Source organism: Microcaecilia unicolor, chromosome 11, assembly GCF_901765095.1.
Source record: "Microcaecilia unicolor chromosome 11, aMicUni1.1, whole genome shotgun sequence".
Taxonomy (NCBI): Eukaryota; Metazoa; Chordata; class Amphibia; order Gymnophiona; family Siphonopidae; genus Microcaecilia; species Microcaecilia unicolor.
Genome location: NC_044041.1, coordinates 59,354,421 through 59,378,459, shown reverse-complemented (window position 1 = coordinate 59,378,459; position 24,039 = coordinate 59,354,421). Strand labels below are relative to the sequence as shown.

The window sequence follows — 24,039 nt, the reverse complement described above, 5'->3', positions numbered from 1 at the left end:
AACTCTCCCTCTGATCCAACTCTCTGGTCACCCAGTCCAAGCAATTCATCAGATTTGTAAGGCAAAACTGACCTGGTAAAATCTCAAGATCTCTATTCTTCTGTTTATGTATATGGTTATTAAAACTTAATATACCACTTAACTTTTGCAGAACAAAGTGATTTACAATTTATACATAAAAAGTAAAACAAAATGAACATAAAACTAAATAAAAATATAAAAGAACCTCATTAATAGAATAGGAAAGCCTAAAAACACTGGTGTGTGTATATATGAAACTTTATCTCCTTTGCCAAGCTTCCTTGTTCCCTCATGAAAATGGAATTAAATTAAATCTCAAGTAACAGCAAAGCGGTAACCCCAGCTCACCACTGACCTGGGGCTGCTACCTATAACCACAGCTCCTTACATCAAAACCACCTCTTGAAACTTCAGCTGGTCACTGCAGAACCCTCCCCAAGACCTCAGCCCCTTACAACACAGTCACTTCCTGGGACCTCAGCATGTCACCCTGCACCCGCCCCTTAGCCCCTTTCAGTATAACCACATCAAGGACCTCAACTCATTATCCCAGAGCCACCCCTGTAATAACAAGAAAGAACAGGAATCAGGCCTCAAAAAATTCCCCATCCCTCTCCCCAAACACATAAAGGGCAGCCAGTTCACTATCAATGTAACAACTGAGAATATTGGGTAGTGGGGTGGAGATGGGGTGCTAGGTTCAAAATGGAGGGAACAGGGTCAAGGAGGGGTTTCTAAATGGATGCACTTCCTTCTGATTAGATGACACAATGCTCACCGCAAATGCAGGATTCCTTATCTCCTTGGTCAATCAGCAGATACCTTGGGCTCTCTGGGAGCCAGGGAAGGGCAATGAGTTGAAGGACACTTGGAACTGCATTGCTGGCCAAGAGCAGAGGCCACATCTCTTCACTTCCCAAGATTTCTCTGCAGGAAAGTGAGATGGCAAGAAATAGTTCAGTTTAAAATCACCACAGCCCCATCTTTATTCTAAAAATTCAGAGCCTTTTTAGGCTAACCATGTCTCAAGTTACTTGGCTCTAGTTGTAGTGTGCCAGGGTGCCCAGTTCCAATCACAGAATCCCAGGTTGTTCTGCTCTGGCTGCAGTGTGTAAGGGTGCCCAACTCCAGATGCCAGGGCTCCCAGCTCCAGCTAAGTATGCCAAAGTGTTCAGTTCTAGCTGAAGTGTGCCAGGGAGCCCAGCTCCATCTGCAAGGTGCCAGAGTACCCAGCTCCAGCTACTGTGTGCCAAGGTCCAGTCACTGTATGCCAAGGAGCCCAGGTTCATCCACAGTGTAACAGGGTGCCCAGCTCCAGATGCAGCATGCCAGGGCTCCATGCTCCAAGCACGTCAAGGTGTTCAGTTCCAGTCACAGTGTTCCGGGTGCCCAGATCCAGCCGCTGCATGCCAGGGTGCCCAGGTCCAGCTGCAGCATGCCAGGGTGTCCAGCTGCAGTGTGTAGGGAGCCTTGCTCTGCCAGTTCTTGTTGTCACTTTGTAGAAAGTTTAGAGTGGTCATGAAGGAGATGCAAGGAGGGAAGTTTGTGTATACCGAGGGACTGCAATTCCTGACTCATTAAGCAGCCTTGACAGTAGTTTCTGAGGACAGCAAATAGCTCATAAACTCAGAAAGGGCATTGGTGGTCCTACAGATGGTGCTGGAAGAAACGGTTTCACCATGACCCTCCAAAAAACTCTCTCTCATAGACCCTGGCACAGACACATTCGATGGCAGTGAGGAGGCTGAGCATCTGAATATTATCTGTAATTCACACACCCTCTGTGGACCCTGACACCAGACACCTACTACATTCAATCCCATCACAGTACCTGAGCCCAATGACTTGTCCCATCACCAGTCCAAAGGCTGTGAAACATGCCGAAGTCATTGCAACTGCCCCACGCATCTTCTTTGGAGAGCTTTCCCCAAGGTACATGGGCTGAATGTTCATACTCACACCTGAACAAAACAAACAGATGTAGACTGCATTTTGTACCATCAGCACGAGGAAGAAAGGAAAATCACTGTCACTCTGAACATTTACTGAAAGAGATGGAATGTCTGCCCTACATATAGTCTATGTGTTTCTGAACACAGTGCAGTTGGGGCAGACAGTGGAGGAAGCCTTATTTTATCATCCTCACTTTAATATTCCCTTATCTCTTGTTTGTCCTGTTTGTCTGTCCTAATTAGATTGTAAGCTCTGTCGAGCAGGGACTGTCTCTTCATGTTCAAGTGTACAGCACTGCGTACGTCTGGTAGTGCTATAGAAATGATAAGTAGTAGTAGTAGTAAAATAAACCCTGCCTACATCAACTGAGGAGTGGAAGAGTAGCCTAGCGGTTAGAGCACCAGGCTGACAACCAGGGAAGCCCTGTTCAAATCCTGCTGCTGCTCCTTGCTATCTTGGTTCAATCACTTAACCCTCCACTGCCTCAGGTACAAACTTAGATTGTAAACCTTCTGGAGTCAGGAGAATACTTGTAGTGTACTTGCAAGTAGCTGACCTGAAATAAGGTGTGAGCTAAAATCTAAATGAACCCCATGTTCACAATTCAGTATCTAAATGAACTTTCTTCTCTTCAGGACTGGTGTTGGGGGTAGGGGGTATAACCAGGCCCTTTGGGCCCCCATGTCACAGAAGGCCCCCTAGCTTGCCCAAAGCTGAAAAAAGCATATTCTGCTGGAAGACTTTGGTGTCTTCTCCTTAATTTATGCCATAGGCCCCAGCAAGACTAAGACTGGCCCTACCTCTCTCACTGAGCATGTCTGCACCTGTGTCCCAAGTCTTGCATTATGTGTTTAGCATATTTTATATCATATACATGTCACTTGTATTCTCAGGGTTTTTCTCCATCTATACTTCTTCCCTTGGTACTCTGATCTCATCCCATGGTTTTCAGTATCACCTTTACGCTGATGACTCCCAGATCTACCTCTCCACACCAGAAATCTCAGCAGGAATCCAGGCCAAAGTATCAGACTGCCTGGATGTCTCAGCGCCATCTGAAACTAAACATGACCAAGACTGAGCTGCTTATCTTTCCCCCTAAACTAACCTCTCCTCTTCCCCCATTCTCTATTTCTGTGGATAACACTCTCATCCTCCCTGTCTCATCAGCTCGTAACCTTGGGGTCATCTTCAACTGCTCTCTCTCCTTCTCTGCACATATTCAGCGGACTGCTAAAACCTGTGGTTAGTGCAGTGGACTTTGATCCTGGGGAACTGAGTTCGATTCCCATTGCAGCTCCTTGTGACTCTGGGCAAATCACTTAACCCTCCATTGCCCCTGGTACAAAATATGTACCTGAATATATGTAAACTGCTTTGAATGTAGTTGCAAAAACCTCAGAAAGTCCCATTTCCCTTCCCTTTCCGAGCACACTTCCAGAACCCTTATCCACACTCTTATCACCTCTCGCTTAGACTACTGCAACTTGCTTCTCACAGGTCTCCCACTTAGCCAGTCTGTTCAAAATTCTGCTGCATGACTTATATTCCACCAGTGTCGCTATGCTCATATTAGCCCTCTCAAGTCACTTCACTGGCTCCCTGTTTCTGCATACAGTTCAAACTCCTCTTATTGACTTACAAGTGCATTCACTCTGCAGCTCTTCAATACCTCTCTACTCTCATCTCTCCCTACACTTCTTCTCGGGAACTCCGTTCACTGGGTAAATCTCTCTTATCTGCACCTTTCTCCTCCACCGCTAACTCCAGACTCCGTTCCTTTTATCTTGCTGCACCATATGCCTGGAATAGACTTCCTGAGCTGGTACGTCAAGCTCCATCTCTGGCCGTCTTCAAATCTAGGCTAAAAGCCCAGCTTTTTGATGCTGCTTCTAATCCTTACTCACTTGTTCAGTACCCATATTTTATCATTCCCACCTTAGTAATTCCCTTATCTCTTATTTGTCCTGTTTGTCTGTCCTAATTAGAGTGTAAACTCTGTTGAGCAGGGACTGTCTCTTCATGGTCAAGTGTACAGTGCTGCGTACATCTAGTAGCGCTATAGAAACGATGAGTAGTAGTAGTGGTTTATCTCCCACACAAGCACAGGGCAGCACAAGTGTTCCCCTTTGAACTCAGAATACACAGGTCTGTAGTTATTGCACCCCTTCTCTCCTCTACATGGAAATTAAGAACCCACAGAGCCACAATTAAATTCAGCATTTGCAATGGTTAACACACTTAGGGTAGCACCATGAAACCCCTTTGCCATGGTTCCTCCCACCATGTCATCCGCATGGCTTTGCAGCTACCAAAACTGTACTCTCGTGTTATCCACCGTAAGAGCACTGCACCTACCAGAATTAATACCAGCAAAGACTCTTCCCAGCACTATCATCTCAAATGATTTGGCACGCCGACTGAATCCGGATAGGAGTGCAGCAATTAACACAAACAGGTTATTCAGCAGCAGAGACTTCTTCCTTTAAAGGGAAAAAGGCAGACTCAATACTTGCCTTCAAAAACCCTCTGAAGCAGCAATTACATCTCAGGTGCAACTGTCACAAAGTCTCAACACAGAGCTGAATGAAGGGATGAAATGCAGGCATACTGTAACAGGGGGATAAGCTGGGCAGGAATAAAGTACAATAACTATAACTGTATGTTTAGTATGTTCTCAAGATACCCCAAATGAATCCAGGAGCATTGCTTGCCTTGTTTTATCTGTTGGACCAGCCAAGGTGACGTTTGAAGTTTAACACTAGCTGGTAACACTGCCCCTGATGCAGCCAGTGACTCCTCTGGCAAAACATGGCCATGGCACTGAATTCTGATTTGCATATAAAAACTGCATTTCTTACAAGGTCTGCCTCTTGGTTACTTCAGCCTGTGGCAGTTTTACTGAGACTCTTATTTTACTTATTTATTTCTAGGTAACAAGAAAGGGGATGAGACTTGATATACTGCCTGTCTGTGGTTACAATCAAAACATGTTATATACAGGTACTTATTTTGCACCTGGTGCAATGGAGGGTTAAGTGACTCACTCAGGGTCACAAGGAGCTGAAGTGGGAATCAAATCCAGTTCCCCTGGTACTCATGCCACTGCACTAAACCATTAGCCTACTCCTCCACTACCATTAGGCAGAGTACAACCCAACATACTCCAGAGTGGAGTAGCCTAATGGTTAGTGTTGTGATCTAAGAACCAGGGAAACTGGGCTCAATTCCCACTGCAGCTCCTTGTGACCCTGGTCCCTGAGTAGTCACTTAACCCTCTATTGGTCCAAGTGCAATACTTAAGACTATGAACCCACTAGGAACAGAGAGTGTACCTGAATATAAAATGCAACCAAATTGGTTGTACCACAGAAAGGAAGTATATCAAATGTACACAGTCTCAAAAATTAATTAAAAAAAACCCAAACACAAATACAATAAAAATCCTTAACAAGACAAAACAATAACACACATATGTAATTCAAATACTTATAATGAAAACCAGGCAAAACATAGTAAAAGAATCATATATACCACTAGGCCATTGAGTGTGCAATCGTTCATATAATTAATCACTGAAAGCCCAAACAAAGAGGAGGTTCTTTAATTGTTTCTTAAATGTGGTACCATCTGCTAAAAGCTAAATTGAAATGGGGAGCTTGCTCTATTCAATCGGGCCTGCCATTGAAAATGAATGGATCTTGGCCACAATCACTGTGACCCCTCTGGTCTTAATGATCAAGCAGGTCAATAGATTTTCAATATAATAGTCATGTAATGTGGAAAATCGTGTTACAAAGCTTTATGGAAGCAAAAGAAACAGGAGAAAACCTCCGCAGAAACACACAGGCAACATAACAGTGGTGGTAATCCGGGGAAAGAAGACAAACTAAAGTTCACTGACTGCTGGGATGTGATGCAGTTCCATGCCACGCAATATAAAGATTTATATTGTTGAATTTTATTGATTTTGTCTGGAAGATCTTGGCAACCTCTGACAAAGACAAGCTGAAATTTGGCTGAGTTGGGTCCCTTTTCCAATAAAAACCATTGAGGCGAACTTTGGTTTGTCTTCTTTCCCTGGATCACTGCCGCAAAGCTTTATGGATCAATGTTGTGACCAATGCAAAAAAATGTAAGGTATAGTCTAACATGATAGAAGTGTTGCAGCATTCCTACAAACATTTGTGCTGTGAAACACTTGAAAATCTTCAACCACTAACGTGAAGAAGACAGAGTAGTAATATATCTAACCTTGAACAGCTGAATATATGTTGCACATTAAGTCATTCCTGTCTCCATTACAGAACACCCCACATAATCTTACCGTCCCAGCTTTATGGCCATAGGCCCAGCGAGGAGAGCACCAATGAAACCCCCCAAGGGATAAACCGACACAATGAAGGACCATATCAATGTAACCATCTTGACCTCCAGACCCAGGCCTGTACGCTCCAGCCACGTCTGATTGACAAACTTCTGAATGTGCTGCAATTGAGACCACAGAAAAAACAGGCAATGCACAATGAGCTATAAATCCTTCATACCCTGTGGACTCTGAGATCCAAATGGATGGATATCTTGTTACTTCAAAAGATCTAGCGTTGGAAAACAAAGGTTTAGGGGCAATTCTATAATTGGGTGCCTCAATTTTGCATCCAATTTAGGTGGGTTGTAAGCCTATTTTATAATGGTAATTATGCACATAATTTCCATTATAGAATACTAATATAAGTGGGCACCAATGCACCTACATTTAGGCTGCTTACTTACACCATGTCACGTGTGCTCCTAAATGTGGCACTTACATGCATAGCTTACAGTATTCTGTAAGCTATGTGTGCAGTGGTGGCCCTACCATTAGGTCACCTGAGGCAGGGGGCCTCTGGTGGCATTCTTGTGAGGTGGCATTGCCCCCGCCTTTTCCCCGAATTATCTTTTTCTATTCTTTTCCTGGTTTTCAAAAGAAGGCGGCAGCAACGACTCCCATAGCTGCCCTGTCACCGGTCCCGACTCCTTCTCTCTACTGCGGGTGGCCCACCTCCAAGAAAACAGGAAATGATGTCACAGAGGCGGGAAGGAGCCGGGACTGCCGGCAGGGCAGCCTATGGGAGTCAATGCCGCCGCCTTCTTTTGAAAAACAGAAACAGAATAGAAAAAGGTAATTTTGGGAAAGGGGGCTGGGGAGGAAAGGACAGCAGCAGCGGAGAAGCCAGGGCGGCAGCTCATTTTCTGCCTCAAGCGGCAGATTGTCTTGGGCCGCCCCTGTATATGTGTGTAATTGGGAGACACGCCCATGCCTCACCCATACTCCTCCCCTGTGAATGCCCCCTTGCATTTATGCGCTAAAGTTATAGAAAACCGCTGAGCGCATGCCTAGCCTTTACCAAAGTAACTATAACCGTTACGTGCATAAGAGCTGAGCTAGTATTCTATAATTTAAGCACACAATTGGCAGTTAACTTTAGCAGCCTATTAAGAATGAAGTGGTTAAAGTCTATTTCTCATTAAAAAAAAACTTATTACTTTGGAAGAAAACATTAGAATTCAGATTCCAATCCACCAAGCTGCTTTGAGAGGTGCAATCTCTGCAATTTGTGTCTCATGTACAAGAGTCTTGATGCCAACCAACAGAAAAGGTTCTTACTGCACACACACACTCTGAAGTCTGTGCCAAGTATGAGGACTGCAGAAAGAAAGCGAGAACTAAAATCCCATCTCGGGTAGCTTTCAGACCCGCAGCACTCTAAGAGTTCCCATGGAGACTGGAGCTGCTTACCATAGTGGGAGCATTGATGATTGTAAGGTTGTAGCCATACTGGAAAGTTCCCCCGATGCCTGCAGCACACACTGTCAAAATCAGGACCCGGGCCTGAAACTGAGGAAGAAAAGAAAGCTAATAAACTTGCTTATCTCATTCTCTCACCCTTTCACCTTCTTTAGATTCTGAAGATTCTGAAAAAAACATTTGCAGGTCTCGAAGACTGGAAGTAAATACCACTGCTCTTACTGATACCTTTGAATGAACAGTTTTGTTCTGGATCGGTCCTGTGCAAAATACTTAATGTAATATTGTTAATTTAAGCAAGCACGTACTTGTCAGTGTTGAGTCATGAAATAGTTTTCCATACTAATCACTTGTCTATTAGATTGTAAGCTCTTTGAGCAGGGACTGTCTCTCTTTGTTAAATTGTACAGCGCTGCGTAACCCTAGTAGCGCTCTAGAAATGTTAAGTAGTAGTAGTAGTAGTTTAGATGCAAAAACGTCATTAGTCCTTCAGCCCTCACTGAAAATGTAATAATGCCTTTTCATGTCTCCAACTTCTTCTAATGGGTTTCTTTTGTGCATACCAACATCACAATGAACCACCCTAGTAGGCCAAGGCTATGATGGGTATGACCTCAATGATTATATGCCTCATTATATGACTCACTGGATTCTGTGCCTCCAACAGGGAGAGGCGGTGGTTGTGTCTGTGACCACACACTGGATTGAAAGGCACCCACCAGAAGCAGAAAGGCTACATTGGCAATAGTCACACGTGACATTACCTGCCCCTCCATACCTACCCACCCACTCACCCGGCCTTCATGCACACCTTAGGGATCTGGGTCAGGAAGCAACTCTCTGAGCCCCAAACTGGGCTCTCTTATTACCCTTGCCCCTGTGACCTTCTGATCCCTGATATTCCCCTCCCCCAGCCTAGGACAGGAGGACGTGACCTTCTGCCCTTCGCTTTCCCTGCTTGGACGGGAAGTGCTTTCTCCTCCCTGTCGTGCTCAGGTTTCCGTTTGGCAGCAGAATGCGTCTGAAGCCCCGGGAGGAGCCAGGGAGGGGTCCGAGGCCTGGGGCGGAAGCCGGGCTTCGAATGCTGAATGTGCGGCGCCTCCATACCTGTGTTCGCAGGACGCCCGAGCCCAGTCCCGGCCCTGGTCCTCCGCCGTTCTCCTGCTGCCGCATCCCAGTCGCCCCGGAAGGGCAGCAACGCCGCCGGGACTCTATGACCTTAACACGGAGCACAAGTGCTGCTTGCACTAACCCATATATACATGGTACCTGCAGTCCTGCACTGATACACATTCAAATATATACACACACTGCAACTGCACTCACATTGCTACCGATACACTGCACTGTCACGCTTTCTCCGTATATACACACAGACAGTACATCTGAACTGACACACATTCACATATATACACGCACACTGCTACCAAAACATCACTGTCACATTTACGTTTCTAATTCTATCCCGCCTTTATCTATAGTCCTAGACAGTAACAATCGCTAAGCATATAATGATGAAACATTGATCAGTAAAATGGCTGTACCTACAAAAAAAAAAAAAAACTCAAAACAGAAAGTCCTCATGTAGCCAACAATGCTTTTACAAACAAATTCGTTTTTAGCATCTGCTATACACACACACTGCATCTACACTGACACACATTCACATATACAGTATACACACAGTGCTACTGAAACTCTGCACTGTCACACTTTCATATGTACACACACTGCACCTGCAGTGACACACATTCACATATATACACCAAGTGCACCTGCACACACACACAGTGTGTACTGAAACACTGCACTGGCACACGTTCATATATACAAACACTGCATCTGCACTCACACTGCATACCAAAACACTGCACTGTTTTTCATATATATACACACTGCACCTGCAGTCACGTACACAGTGCATTGACACAGATTCACACACACACACACACACATATATATATATATATATATATATACAGATACTGATACACTCTTGTATCCCGCAACAACCTTACAGTTCAGTGCGGATAACGTATTAAAGAGTTCAGACAACATTTGAAGAATCAATCATCAAGTCTAAACATGAAATTCAGCATTCCAGCTTCATGCTAATATATAATATCATTGTACTCAGATATAAAATATTTATTAAAGAAATATGCTTTTAATTTTTTTTCTGAAAACCATATGTGGCGAAACAGGGGACTTCTGTTCACCTCAAGGGCATGGATCTTGTGCAACTGACGCAAGGAACTGAAGTCATGAAGAAGCAAAACAGGGTGAATGCCCTCTTGTGAGAAAAGTGCTAAAAATCTGAAGATGAAAAGACTGGAAGCAATGCAAAGAAAAGCTATAAAAATGGTATGGGATTTGCGTTGCAAACCGTACAAGGAGAGACTTGCTGACCTGAACATGTATACCTTGAAGGAAAGGAGAAACAGGAGTGACATGATACAAACGTTCAGATATTTGAAAGGTATTAATCCGCAAATGAATCTTTTCTGGAGACGGGAAGGCGGTACAACTAGAGGACATGAATTGAGGTTGAAGGGGGGCAGACTCAGGACTAATGTCAGGAAGTATTTTTTCACGGAGAGGGTGGTGGATATGTGGAATGCCCTCCTGTGGGAAGTGGTGGAGATGACAACGGTAATGGAATTCAAACATGCGTGGGATAAACACAAAGGAATCCTGTTTAGAAGTAATGAATCCATGGAATCTTAGCGGAGATTGGGTGGCGACGCCGGTAATTGGGAAACAAAACGGGAGCTGGGCAGACTTCTACAGTCTACGCCCTGATCGCGACTGAATAGATAGGGATGGGCTGGAGTGTAAATTTTAAGGAACTTCGACATTAGCTTCAGAACTTAGTACAAGAACAGTATTGGTCAGACTTCTACGGTCTGTGCTGAGAAAGGCAAACTCCGGTATACATATAAAGTATCACATACCATGTAAAATGAGTTTATCTTGTTGGGCAGACTGGATGGACCGTACAGGTCTTTGTCGCCATTTACTATGTTACTATAAGTTATTTCTGTGATTCATTATGTTGTTTTATGACACCTTTCTTTTCCTTCAGTGCATTTTTCTTGTTTGGCCAGCAGGTGGTATCTGACCTCTGCATTTTAGCAGAAGCTGCAAGGAGGTTTAATAGACAGGAGATGAAGTGATGTCCACACACACACACGGATGTACACAGAGGAAGTATAATGGAATAAATTTTCATAGGTAGAGTAGTCATTTATTATAAATCATAATCAGTGTGTCATTTAGAGGGGCTGGTTATAGGAACAACCTAGCAGAGATTTTTTTTTCTCCTGGTAAAGGGCCACTGAAACAGACATGAGAATTAGGAGCACAACATGCAGAGTTTCTATCTATTTATTTATTTACTTATTTATGGCAGTTCTATCCCACATTTAACATGAATAGGTTGGGACCTGGGAGCATTTAAATTTTTTTTCCTGTGCCTAGATCAAAAGAGAAAGATGGATTGTGGGAACTTGCTCCTTTTGTTTTGTGGATTGCAGTGGTATATTATAAAAATGACCCTCTGCTCCCCTCCCCAGACTAGTACAGGAAGTGACCTTCTGATCCCTGATATTCCCCTCCCCCAGCCTAGGACAGGAGGACGTGACCTGCCCTTCGCTTTCCCTGCTTGGACGGGAAGTGCTTTCTCCTCCCGTAGTGAGAAGGAGATAGCCTTCAGAATTTACTATAATTGATATTATAAAAATGCACTTAATATTGTTTATTACTGCTATTTAAAAGAAAGATATTAAATAACGAGGGCAGAGCTACCTTCATGGAGAAGTCCAGAGTCAGTCAAACCAACATTGCCCAGTTCAGCACAGTATTAGCAGCCAAGTTCATACAAAGTTAAGTTAATTATGTTCAGTGGAAAATAAATCTGTTGCCTCAGGCTGCTTGCTATGTGAATATTCCATCATTGTCTCTTTATTGCTACTCACATATTACATATTATGGGCATTTGCTTTAAACTGTGATTGTTTATCCAGACCTTACATGCACATGGTTTTGCGTTTTAAACCCAAAGGTGAATCCTACGGATGATTGAATAATTAGGTATAAACTGTGTTGTTTCTGATTTTACTTCTTTTGGAGTGCTTTGGGTCCTGCTGAGCTGGAATTTTGGAAGATGAAAATAAGGAAATAAAAATTAAATTTTGAATGTATTCTAGAAGTTGTTTACTTTTGCAATGTGATGGATGCCTGTGCTGATGTGTGCATGTGATAATATTTGAATAACTGCCTATACACGTGGCATAATTACAGGATACACTTTTAAAAGCCCAGTTGGGTAAATATGCTAATCTCAACTTTGTTAAATGTTTCAGACATATCCATCTATTTGCTCGCATGATATAATTGAATTTTATTATTCTGACTCGCTGTATTTTCAAATGTAAGCCTCATTGAACCTGGCTTTGCTTGGGATAATGTGTGATTTAAATGTAAAAAAAAATATTTTATCGTCCACTTTTTAAGACATTGCCTACCCACTGGATAGTGATAGCACAAGGAAAACAAATTTGGTCCAATGAAGACTAACTCAAAATAACCTGTTCCTTAGCTGGGCCTTAGTATTACCATATTGGACATGCGACCATACCAAGCATCTGTGGTTATGTTCCAGTAATAAGTTAAATGATTTACTGACTTTCTTGAAAGGATTATGTAAATATTGGCTGCATGACTAGGGCCACAAACATACACTTATTTATTCAATATCACAATTTCTCATGTACAGCCTCAAAACAACCTTTTAGGGTGGATAGTGTTCACAATGAGCTCCTTTTATTATCAACCAGATAGAGATAAGAGTTTTCAGTTTTGGCACAGTATAAGTCATCACAGGAATAAAATATAAGAAAACCAATGGACTGCATTAGGGGCGTATAGCCCATATAATTATGTTTAAACAAAAGAGATCAGGAGCAGATAGAGGAGTGGGAACAGAACCAGGCTCTTCAAAAAACAGACCGAAGACGTCCAATATTTAAAGTCTAATTTATTGAGCGAAGACTCTACAAGGTACTCTGTTTCGGCACTAGGGGTGCCTTCTTCAGGAGTCTGGATATTTTGTCTTGAAAGGTTAGTGGACAAAGCATACAGGATAGAGACTCTTCTGAGTAGCATTTTGGTCTTGAGAAAGACCTTTGGTGTATAGTAGAAGATATGGCTGCTACACACTGCTAGCAAACCAGTGGTGTGTAGCAGCCATATCTTCTACACACCCATATATACAGTGTATTTATTTATTTAGATTTTAGTGTAGAAAAATGAGCACAAAATACAGAGTTTAAAATTGCTGTTCCTACCAGCTATAATTATTTTAAAGCTGTTTAGTGATATCCAATTGCTATTTTATGATATTTACTAGCCGTTAAGCCCGTAAAAACGGACGAGTATTGCAGCCCTCCTCTCTTCCCTGGCCTCACCCCGTGCACCGATCCTCCCCCCCCCATATCCAAAGACCCTCCTTTTTCCCTTGGCCTCCCCCTCCCCCCATGTCCAGCAACCCTCCTCTGTGCCCTGCTCTCACCCCTAGTCCAGCAACCATGGCCTCTCCCCCATTTCCAGCTACCCTCATCGCCGCCGCTCCCTCCCCCCTCCGTGCCGGGCCCCCTGAAGTGGCCTGACAGCGCCTCTCACCTCCGTGTGAAAGCGCTACAGGCAGCAGCAGATCACTCTGCTGCTGCCTGCAGCACTTCCACACGGAGGTGAGAGGCGCTGTCAGGTCTGCAGGGGGCCCGATATGGAGGGGGTGGGGAGTGGCGGCGGGGATGGGGGGAGGGTGGAGGTTGTTTCGCGCGATGTTCCTTTCCAGGCAGCGGCGGCGTCCGACAATTTGACTCCGTTTCCCTCTCTGTTCCGCCCTCTGATGTCTTGACGCAAGGGCGGGACAGAGAGGGAAGTCTGTACTGCGCATTTGCAAGTGAGTACGGTCACTTGCTGTTTATATGTTTGATATCTACGTATGGGAAGCTTTCAAATAAATTAAAAATCTGTCAAATACGTTAAAAAAAATCTTTTGTCCTCCACCTTTTAAGGCACTGCCTATCTAACTGAAACAGCTTTAGACTTGTTACAGATGGACCAACAATAAGGAACTACAACGTGGATGCAGCAGCTCATAGCATAATTTAACCTTTTAAAATATCCACTAGGGGATGCACCTAAGCTCCATGTCAACATTTCTTCATCCTCTAGAGAAGTACCCCTCTGCTCTACTGCAATCCAGTTTTCCATCCGAGACAGAAGCTGTCTCAGCAGACCAGAAGCTGCACGATTCACCTTTCACCATCCGCTGGAGACAGAAAAACATTAAGGATCTTAGACTACATGATGCTCTTATTTGGCAAAATATGCAGGATTTATTTTTTTCCTTTGTCCATTGGTCACATGTTCTGCACTAATGTAGTGAGGACACTAAAAAAACTACTAGAGTTCTACTAGACATCCCCATCTTAGTAATTCCCTTATCTCTTATTTGTCCTGTTTGTCCTAATTAGAGTGTAAGCTCTGTCGAACAGGGACTGTCTCTTCATATTCAAGTGTACAGCGCTGCGTACGTCTAGTAGCGCTACAGAAATGATAAGTAGTAGTAGTAGGTTTGCTTGCTTTATTTTGAGTGTACTAGAGATGATGGCTGTGTGGGTGACTAGAAACAGAAATTAACCTAATTGGCTTCCTTGCTTACGGTAGACTAGATAGACTCACTCACACTCCTGTCTATTAAACTTCCTTGAGTAGCAGAGTGTTTATTTCTTAGCTTGACTTCCCTGAGGGAAAATTATCTGCAGTGCTATTGACCAGATACTTTCAAAGTTAATGCTCTGTTCTGATTGGCCCTGAAGTACAACATCCAGCCAGAATGTGCTGGATTCCCCCAGTTTCAGTGTTGGCAGGTGGGCGTTGGGTTGCGGTTTTTTGGGCTTCTTTTTTTTTCTTTTGGGCAGTTTTCAGGCGATTTTTTCGGCCACGGAGGCGGGGTTAGTGACGTTCTGGGCGGGGCCGATGACGGGGGAGGCGGGGCCGGTGACAGGGGAGGCGGGGCTGAGGGTGTCAGGGGCGGGGTTTGAGTTTGGGCGGGTTTTGGGCTGGATTTAGGGTGGTTTGGGTGGGAAAAAAATTTTCCACCTGGCAACCTTGCCCAGTTTTAGAGAGGGAGTGTGAAGAGTAAAGATCTCTGCACTGAGTCCCTGTTCAAAACCTGTGAGCAGTTATTTTCCTGAACTCCCCAGATACTACTCAGGTAGTAAGAAAGTGTCTAGTTAGTTTAATGTTAATACCTGATAATTTACCTGTTATTGTTTGCTATTTACACCTACTTTTTCACCATTCACTGTTCCACTTACATACACAAACACTGCACTGGCACATATGTACATACATATACTCTCTACCACAACACTGCGCTCATATATATACACTGCACTAACACATTCACATGTACAGTATACACATTACAACACCTGGACCAGTGCCGTATCGAGGGCGGCTGACACCCGGGGTGGGTCGCCACTGCACCCCCCCTCCCCCGGAGTGCATTCTTACTAGCATAGGAAAGCGGGGAGCGGGCAGGAGGGCTGATCCGCCCCAACTGTATGTCGCTGGAAGCTGCCTCGGCTCCGCTGGTTCTCTGCTCTCTCTGCCCCGGAACAGGAAGTAACCTGTTCCGGGGCAGAGGGAGCAGGGAACCAGCGGAGCCGACAACCCCCCAGCGGCGTGCACCCGGGGCGGACCTCCCCACCGCCCCCCCCTTCCTACGCCACTGACCTGGACATGTATTCCCACTCTGTACCTAACATTGCACTGATGCACAATACTCTCTATACTCACACATGTACTCATACTGTACCTAAACTTTGCACTCACATCTGTATACACTTTACTAATGCACCTTCAGATATATACACTGCACCTGCATGCATACTCACACTCTGTACCTGAACACATATATACTCTGCACTCATATTCAAACACTCTCATGATACTGACACTGCCCTCACTTATTCACACATTGTACCTGCACACACACACTCACACTGTACCAACACACCATACACAGTGCACCTGTTCATACACATGGAATGTACTCAAATATGGATGCTGCACTTGCTCTCACATCTACACAGTTCACTTGTACACACATATACATCATTGCACTCAGGGCCACCGAGAGACTGAGCCCTGATGCCCCCCCCCCCCCCACGATTGTCGCCGCTGCCGCCCTCCCCCAGGATCGCAGCCACTGCTGTCCCTCTGGATCGCCGCCACAACTGCAATGCAAGTACCTTGGCGGGCGGGGATCCCGAGGCCCTGCCAACAGAAGACATCTCTGTCCAGCGCTACTCTTCACTCTGCCCACTGTCTGCCCCTGCAGCTGATTTTTCTCTCAGCGCATGCTCGGTTTCAAAACCGAGCATGTGCAGCCTGAGGGGAAAAGCAGCCACTTGGCAAGCAATGGGCAGAGGGAAGAGCATCGCTGGAGGAAGACCTGCAGTGTCTGCTCCTCCAGGTCCTCCCCAGCCTCCAAGGGGGGGGGGCTTGGCGCCAGAGTTTTCTTTCTCCTGCTTCTGTCAGTATGCGATCACCTGGGTCCCATCAGGAGCAGGAGAGAGAAAGACCCCGACGCCGGGCCCCCCCCGCCTAGAGGCCCGGGCCTGGGGAATTTTGCACCCCCCCCCCTCCGGCAGCCCTGATTGCACTTGCATATAGATACACCTGCACACACACATACACTCACATATTGCACATGTACATGCACACTGCATGCATATATACAAACACTGTACTCACATCTGAACACACACACACTGCACCAACATACTGTATTCCCATACTACACCTGTGCAAACACCCATATACTGTACTGGCACACTGCAGCTGCACACATACTGCACCAGCATGCGAACATTGTATAACAAATACTTTACTTATATACATACTCTGCACTCACACAGCAATACTCTGCATCAACACATACTGAATCTACACACTCACTGACACTTTGCACTCACATATACACCTATTCATACACTGTACTCACATATACACACACTGCACCAACATTCTTCAGCTAATTAATTTAAATTTGATGTTTTGCCTGTTTATTCTGAGTGAATAAAATGCACAGACATATATACGTACTCCACCCACACACGTTACACCCTGTACTTACATATTCATGTCCATTGCACTCACATTCATACATAAGAGTATCTGAAATACAATCATATGTGCACACATGAAAAGTTGGCATAGCACATAGACACATACACTAAGTCTTTGGTCCTCACTCCCAGTCCCCCTGGGCCACCAACAGATCAGGTTTTCAGTATATCCCCAGTGAGTATACTTTGAGAGAACTGCATACAAATGCATGCAAATCTCTCTCATGCATTTCAGAAAGGGCATCTTGAAAACTGGTGTTGGCAGCCCTTAAGGACTGGCAGTGAAGACCAAGGCTCTGCCATGATGTTCAAAACTCCGGTGCTGTACAGAACAGTGCCAGAAAACGCAAGGGCAGTGCGGCAAAACAACTCCCTAATGCTCCATCTAATTGCATGCAAATATAGGCGCTGTTAGTATTGAGCTGTAAGGGGGTTATGGTGTATGGGGGGGAGGATTGTGCCTGGGGCATGCGTACAAGACCTCTCTCTCGCTGGTAGCTAGAACGCATGCTCACAAGCTCTCGCCGGTCGCCAGAACCATGTGGCTTTGCTTGTCTCTTGTAAAACAGGTACAAGATTGCAAGTTTTAAGACTCTCCACATACATTGTCAACAGCAGTTTCAAAAATCTACATGTTGAGAAAAAACATGCACTACCCCACTTGCAACACGAGAGCTACTTTTTGAACCGCTGCTCGTGATGCCCGCCATGTCCTCACCCCCCACCCCCACCAATACCAGTCCAGAGTGCCTGCTGCTGCAGCAGCATATCCATAGGCTGAGAGGCTACAGGAACCTTTGAATGGGGATATCCCTACACAGACACCCTAGGTGTAGAGTTTACAGCAGTAAGCTGTGCTGTTTTCTGAGCATCACCAGGAATAGGAAATGACCTCATCTGCATCCTTTTACATTACATTTGCATGCTCATTGTGCTGATTTTCGGCAAGCTTGTTAGTTCCTGCGCTCCGAGCCTCTGAACATTTTGTATTAGGAAATGTGGGTGGTAGTTCGGTGCTAAAGGCCTCTCGTGCCCGCGTTTACTTCTGAGCATCAGCCCCTAAGAACTTCCTTAATGCCAGGACTCACACACCATATCCACAGTGAACCAACTGCCATTGTGCTCACTAAAGCACATACGGAGTTACATTTACATACATAGCCAGACATGCACAAACATACTGTGTTTGTACTACATAGAGTACAGAGATTATACCTACCCACATACATCAAAATAATGTCTACACTTGCCTCAACCAGTTAATCCTGCTATGACCGCAGTCATTATATTATTGTGTCCCCTGCAAAATTGAGAGCCTGTACAAAAATTAAACCCAAGTCTTGTAGATGGATGTGTATGGCAGTTTCTGCTGAGGCACCAGGCTGATCCTAGTATCCTTTTGCTGCAGCCTAAAGCACCATAGGCTTTTATTTGCAACTACCTGGCTCCCTTCCCCTCCCATCTATCCTAGTAATTGCAGTGACAGGCCAGGGGCACAAACTCCAACTCCAGCTGTGCACCTATCTGGACAAGCATTTGGTGTCACAAATCAAACCATAATTAGGCTGGCCCCAGGGGCAAAGTATGTCAGGTGCTCAAAAACCACAGCCTCTCCTCTTACTTTTAAGAGTAAGATTCTGGATACTGCAATCTTCGCAGATGAAGACAACAACAAAAAAAGCGCAAATGGAGCTAGATTCATCCACAATGCAAAAGACACACTGTAGATTAGATTAATCTTGTCCCTACTGAAACACTAGAAATTCATACCATTTTCTGAAGTTGCTTCCTTCCTCTAAGGTGAAAGACAATGGGGTTGTTTCTGTTCAGGAGATGTCAATGACAGGTTTGGAAGAAGGCAGAGTAGTAATATAGGGTTGTGCTGCAGGAATGTCTCTATTTAGTCATCCATTACCTGGTCACCAGTCATTGCATTACGATTCTAGGAAGTATTATCATAAGCTGGCAGTTCAGGTGGGAAAATAATTTATTTCTCTTTGGATAATGAATGCACTGGTTTCACCAGCAGTAGCTATTTAGTCATGTTCTTAAGATGAAACCCATTGCTCTAAGTCAGTCCTTAGGACACACCTAATTAGGTTTTCGGGATATCCATCCACAATGCATATGCATGAGATAGATGTACATAGAATGGAGATAGTGCTTGCAAATTTGTAATCATGCACATGCATCATGGATATCCTGAAAACCTGATTGGCTGGATGTGTCCCAAGGACTGTGTTGAGAACTCTTGCGCTAAGCAGAAACTCCAGGAGATTATAAATGTTCTCTGATTAAGGACTCAAGTCTCAAAGGAGGAATGGTAAAGAGTTTTCTCATTTTGTTTCTATAGAAAAAATGTAAGGCTCTCTTCCCTATGCAAAGGGAACACAGCTTAGAACACAAACACAATTTACAATAAAAGACAAAAACCTGAGGACGTTATACAGGTTCATCTTTAATGCCTTGTTTTCTCATGTCTGCTGATTCAAAATAGTCCACACCAGATGTTTCACCGCTTAAAATGATCCATCCTTTCAGGACTCAACAGCAAGTCTCTAATCACGTTAAATCCCCATCCTGCTTCACTTAAAAACCAGCCCAGACAGGAATAACACAAGAGTTGTGCTATTGTTGCTGTGAAACAGTTTCTTTGGAGGTTCAACTGGAGACTTCTTATGCAGGAAATGTTTAAAGTTCTAGGTATTTGGTGAATAAGGAATGATTTGGACTAGTATGGTTTGCTAAATAGTGTTTCTGTAATTTATCTTGAGGTGTACTGGGAAAGGCAAGCCATCAAACCGAAATAAATTAAATACTAAAGAAGCAGAGAGTTGGGCAATAGGAACATTTCTGTTCAGATTTTGCAGTAGATCTGAGGTGAAACACCATAGAAAAAGGCTGGATGTGGTTTTCTTTGTCATTGACTGCTGTGGTCAAAAATTAACCATATTTGAGGCATTAGAAAGAATTTGTCACTTTTTAATGTTAACTTGTAACCTGCTGAAGTTATCCTGGAGTCCTCATTCTGGTTTTATGTGCCACTTTCATTAGTTCCTTCGTGTAGTGTGAAAATGTTTGTTTTCTGGTGAACTTTGAACCTGCTCAATTTTATCATCATATGACTTAGTTTGGCCCTTTCTACTATAGAAAATCAAACAGCATAATACAGAGGCGGACTGACAGTGATCTGGGCCCCTGGGCAGAAAGGGTCCTTGGGCCCCTGCCACCGCCTCACCTTTGTTTTCAGCACAACCCCCCCCCCCCCCCCCCCCCCCGCACAATACTGCCCCCAGGGCCTACTGGCCTCCTTGGGGAGCAGGAAAGAACCCCACTCTTTCCTGCCTGCTGTCGCTGCTCTACCTGCCATCACCACTTCATAATGGCTGCTGAGACTTTCTGCACGTCTTGTGCATTTCACCAAAGGAAGTCTCGGGAGCCATTTTGAAAATTCGGCGATGCTGGACAGGAAAGCACAATGGGCAGGAAAGAGTGGGGTTCTTTCCCACCCCCGAAGAGGTCACTAGACCACCAGGGCCCTTCAAAGTAGGGCCCACTGAGGCTTGGGAGGCTGCAGTGTGAAGGGGGGGAGAGAGGCACTGGGCCCCCCAGACCCTCAGGCACTACCCGATTGCCTGTATGGTCAGTCTGTCTCTGGCATAATATGAAATGAAGTAAAGCTTAAAGTGCACAAATGTGACCTCCAGACCTGTCTAGTGTCCAGTTTCAGGAAATGGCTTTTTGGTCAGTACTCTTTTTCTGGCACATTTATTTTATTTTATTTTTTTATTTATTGGGATGTTTAACTGCCTTTATGAAGAGATTTCACCCAAGGCAGTGTACAGCAAGTACTGCTTTTTTTAAATTTTTTTATTTATGAATTTTCACATTTACATTTATGCAATAAAACATACATTTGAATATAAAGAAATAAAGAAAAATCAGGAAATTAAATCCTAATAGGAAAATAACACACATAATTTTTAGTCCACAATTAATTGATCCAAGATCTAGGAAATATGTTTTTTAAATCTCAATTACATTGATTGAAACAATTACAAACTATACAGCAGAAGGAACCTGTGTAATGCAGCCGAGACTTACTTAGCACTAGTGATCAAGAACTGCTACAACATTATTCTTTAGGAGAAATAAATTCTATCACTTCCCTGGGTCAAAAAACATATAATTTGTGGAATTCAAAGAAACACTACATTTACACTACAGCAAGTACTGCTTGACATAAAACTTATAATTTTGGAGTAGTGGCCTAACAGAGCAGTGGACTTTGATCCCAGCATCCTGGGTTCGATTCCCACTGCAGCTCCTTGTGACCCTGGACGTCACTTAACCCTCCATTGCCTCAGGTACAAAAGCAAGATTGTGAGTCCTCTAGGGAAAGAGATAGTACTGCTTATAATTGTAAGCCACACTGAACCTGAACTGTGTTTGGGATAATGCGGAATACAAATGCCATAATAAATAAAAAATAAAAATAACAATAGTAAAATGACCAAATATAAGCATAAATAGAATCAATGATGTAAACTTGGTGATGGCAAATTAAATCCTAGTCATAGGATAACATGATACAGTATCAGAATTATACATATTTAACAGCACTGTAAAACAATTATATAACAGAATATTTATTTATTAGGATTTATTTACTGTCTTTTTGAAGGAATTCACTCAAGACAGTGCACAGCAAGAATACGTCAAACATAAGCAATAGACGATTACAGCAGTAAAAATATTCAAACTACAATACAAAGTATGGCATAGTATGCTACATTACAATGCCAACACAATACACGATAAAACATTTTAATAGACAACACTACTACTACTACTACTACTATTTAGCATTTCTATAGCGCTACAAAGCATACGCAGCGCTGCACAAACATAAAAGAAAGACAGTCCCTGCTCAAAGAGCTTACAATCTAATAACATAGCGTGTAAGCAAAAATGGAACATATAGATAGATGAGATAGAGTAACAGGAGTAAGAAAATAAGGGACTAGTTAAAAGAGTTGCAAATGAGGTCAGAAAGGTACTTGAACATTATCTTGACTAGGGTAGGAGTGGATAAAACATGTCCTGCTATACTATGTGCAGCCAGTGTCATTTACTTCTTCTGTTAAAGGCCTGGTTGAAGAGCCAAGTTTTCACCTGCTTCCTGAAGTAGAGATAGTCTTGTGTTAAGCGAAGCCTTTCAGGGAGTGCATTCCAGAGTGTGGGGGCTACTACGGAGAAGGCTCACTTGCGGGTATCACATCGTGTGATGTCCTTTGGAGAGGGTGTGGTTAGGGAAACTCCTTGGGAGGACTTAGAGGCATATTTTCAAAGCACTTTGGGAGGCTAAGTTCCATAGGTTTCTATGGAACTTTGGGAGGCTAAGTGCTTTGAAAATGAGCCTCTTAGTGACCTTGAAGGTGTGTAGAGGGAGATCCTATTTTTCAAGTCCTCTAGGCTATTTCCTTTAAGGGCCTTGAAGGTCAAACAAGAGAATCAATTGGAGCTGGTGCAAACCCTTTGTAGTCAGACCAGTGTAGAGTGCATTACAATAATCCAGTCTTGATGTTATCATGGCACGCACAACTGAGACAAGGCTTGCCTTCTCAATGTAAGGAGGCAGGCAGCGTAGTTGTCGCAAGTGATAGAAGCTGCTCTTGAAAGTTGCTTGGATTTGGGGATCAAGGTAAGTGTTGAATTGAGCTGTATAACAAGGTTCCTGACTTGTGATTTGAGGGGGAGTTCTATTTCCCAAAAGAGATTTTGATGTCAGGTATGTCCCCACTTGTGTTAGGGACCCATAGAAGCTCAGTTTTACTTGGGTTCAGGCAACGTTTGTTGTTTTTAGCCCATTCTTGAATTGAAGTTAGACAGGTAGTCAGTTTATTCAGGGCTGTGGGTAAAGTCAGGGTCACACCCACAAAATGGCCATTTCCCTGCCTATAATCACACCCATTTTTGCCTGCGAATGTTAGAAGTTTGACGCACATTGTTATACAATACACTAAGGGCTAGGTTTACTAAGCGGCGCTATGGGCACGTTAGCATTTTTAATGCACGTAAATGGTTTATGCGCATTAAATGCTAACACGCCCATAGAAATGTATGTGTGTTAGCGTTTAATGCACCTTAAATTTACAGCACATTAAAAATGCTAACACACCTTAGTAAACATACCCCTTAGTGACTTGTGCACCTAAATTCTAATCAGTGCCAATTAGTGCTCATTGTTGCTTGTTAAGTGTTTTTGTCAGTGCTCATTAGCTTGTAAAGCTTGTTAAGTTACACGCATTGTTGTAGAAATCGGCGCCGATCTCTAGGCGCACTATATTGAATCCATGGGTATTTGGTTAAGTGCCACTAAATATGCATGGTTAGCCCAGACAAGCAATTTAAACAGCTGAGGAACCTGAATTATAGCTACGTAATGCAAGGTTCCATGTTAGGAGTCACCGACCAGAAAGGGATCTAGGCGTCGTCGTTGATGATACAATGAAACCCTCTGCTTAGTGTGCGGCAGTGGCTAAGAAAGCAAATAGAATGTTAGATATTATTAGAAAAGGCATGGAAAACAAAAATGAGGACATTATAATGCCCTCTTATCGCTCCATGGTGCGACCGCACCTCGGATATTGTGTTCAAGTCTGGTTGCCGCATCTCAAAAAAATATAGTGGAATTAGAAAAGGTACAGGGAAGGGCAACAAAAATGATAAAGGGGGTGGGAAGATTTCCTTATGAGGAAAGGCTGAAGCGGCTAGGGCTCTTCAGCTTGGAGAAAAGACGGCTGAGAGGAGATATGATAGAGGTCTATAAAATAATGAGCGGAGTAGAACGGGTAGACGTCAATCGCTTGTTTAATCTTCCCAAAAATACTAGGACTAGAGGGCAAGCAATGAAGCTACAAAGTAGTAAATTTAAAACAAATCTCAGAAAATGTTTCTTCACTCAATATGTAATTAAACTCTGGAATTCGTTGCCAGAGAATGTAGTAAAAGTAGTTAGCTCAGCAGGATTTTAAAAAGGTTTGGATGGCTTCCTAAAGGAAAAGTCCA

General features: G+C 43.8%; 1 protein-coding gene across 5 annotated transcripts in view; it reads right to left on the bottom strand.

Annotated features, from left to right (window-relative positions):
• SLC2A11 (solute carrier family 2 member 11) overlaps nucleotides 1–18,817 on the bottom strand; it is a 34,889-nt gene extending 16,072 nt beyond the window's left edge. Inside the window, exons 1-6 of one of the 5 annotated variants that reach the window (XM_030219834.1) lie at nucleotides 18,739–18,817; nucleotides 7,754–7,852; nucleotides 6,302–6,462; nucleotides 4,333–4,457; nucleotides 1,853–1,982; nucleotides 800–948 (exon numbers count right to left, since the gene is read on the bottom strand). In XM_030219834.1, the coding sequence (XP_030075694.1) occupies nucleotides 800–948; nucleotides 1,853–1,982; nucleotides 4,333–4,457; nucleotides 6,302–6,462; nucleotides 7,754–7,852; nucleotides 18,739–18,741 (667 nt within the window). In that variant the 5' untranslated portion in view covers nucleotides 18,742–18,817. Of the gene's footprint in view, nucleotides 1–799; nucleotides 949–1,852; nucleotides 1,983–4,332; nucleotides 4,458–6,301; nucleotides 6,463–7,753; nucleotides 7,853–8,869; nucleotides 8,990–18,738 lie in introns of those variants that run through there. The other 4 variants (XM_030219833.1, XM_030219836.1, XM_030219837.1 and 1 more) reach the window with 4 other exon arrangements.
• Nucleotides 18,818–24,039: the final 5,222 nt, after the last annotated feature.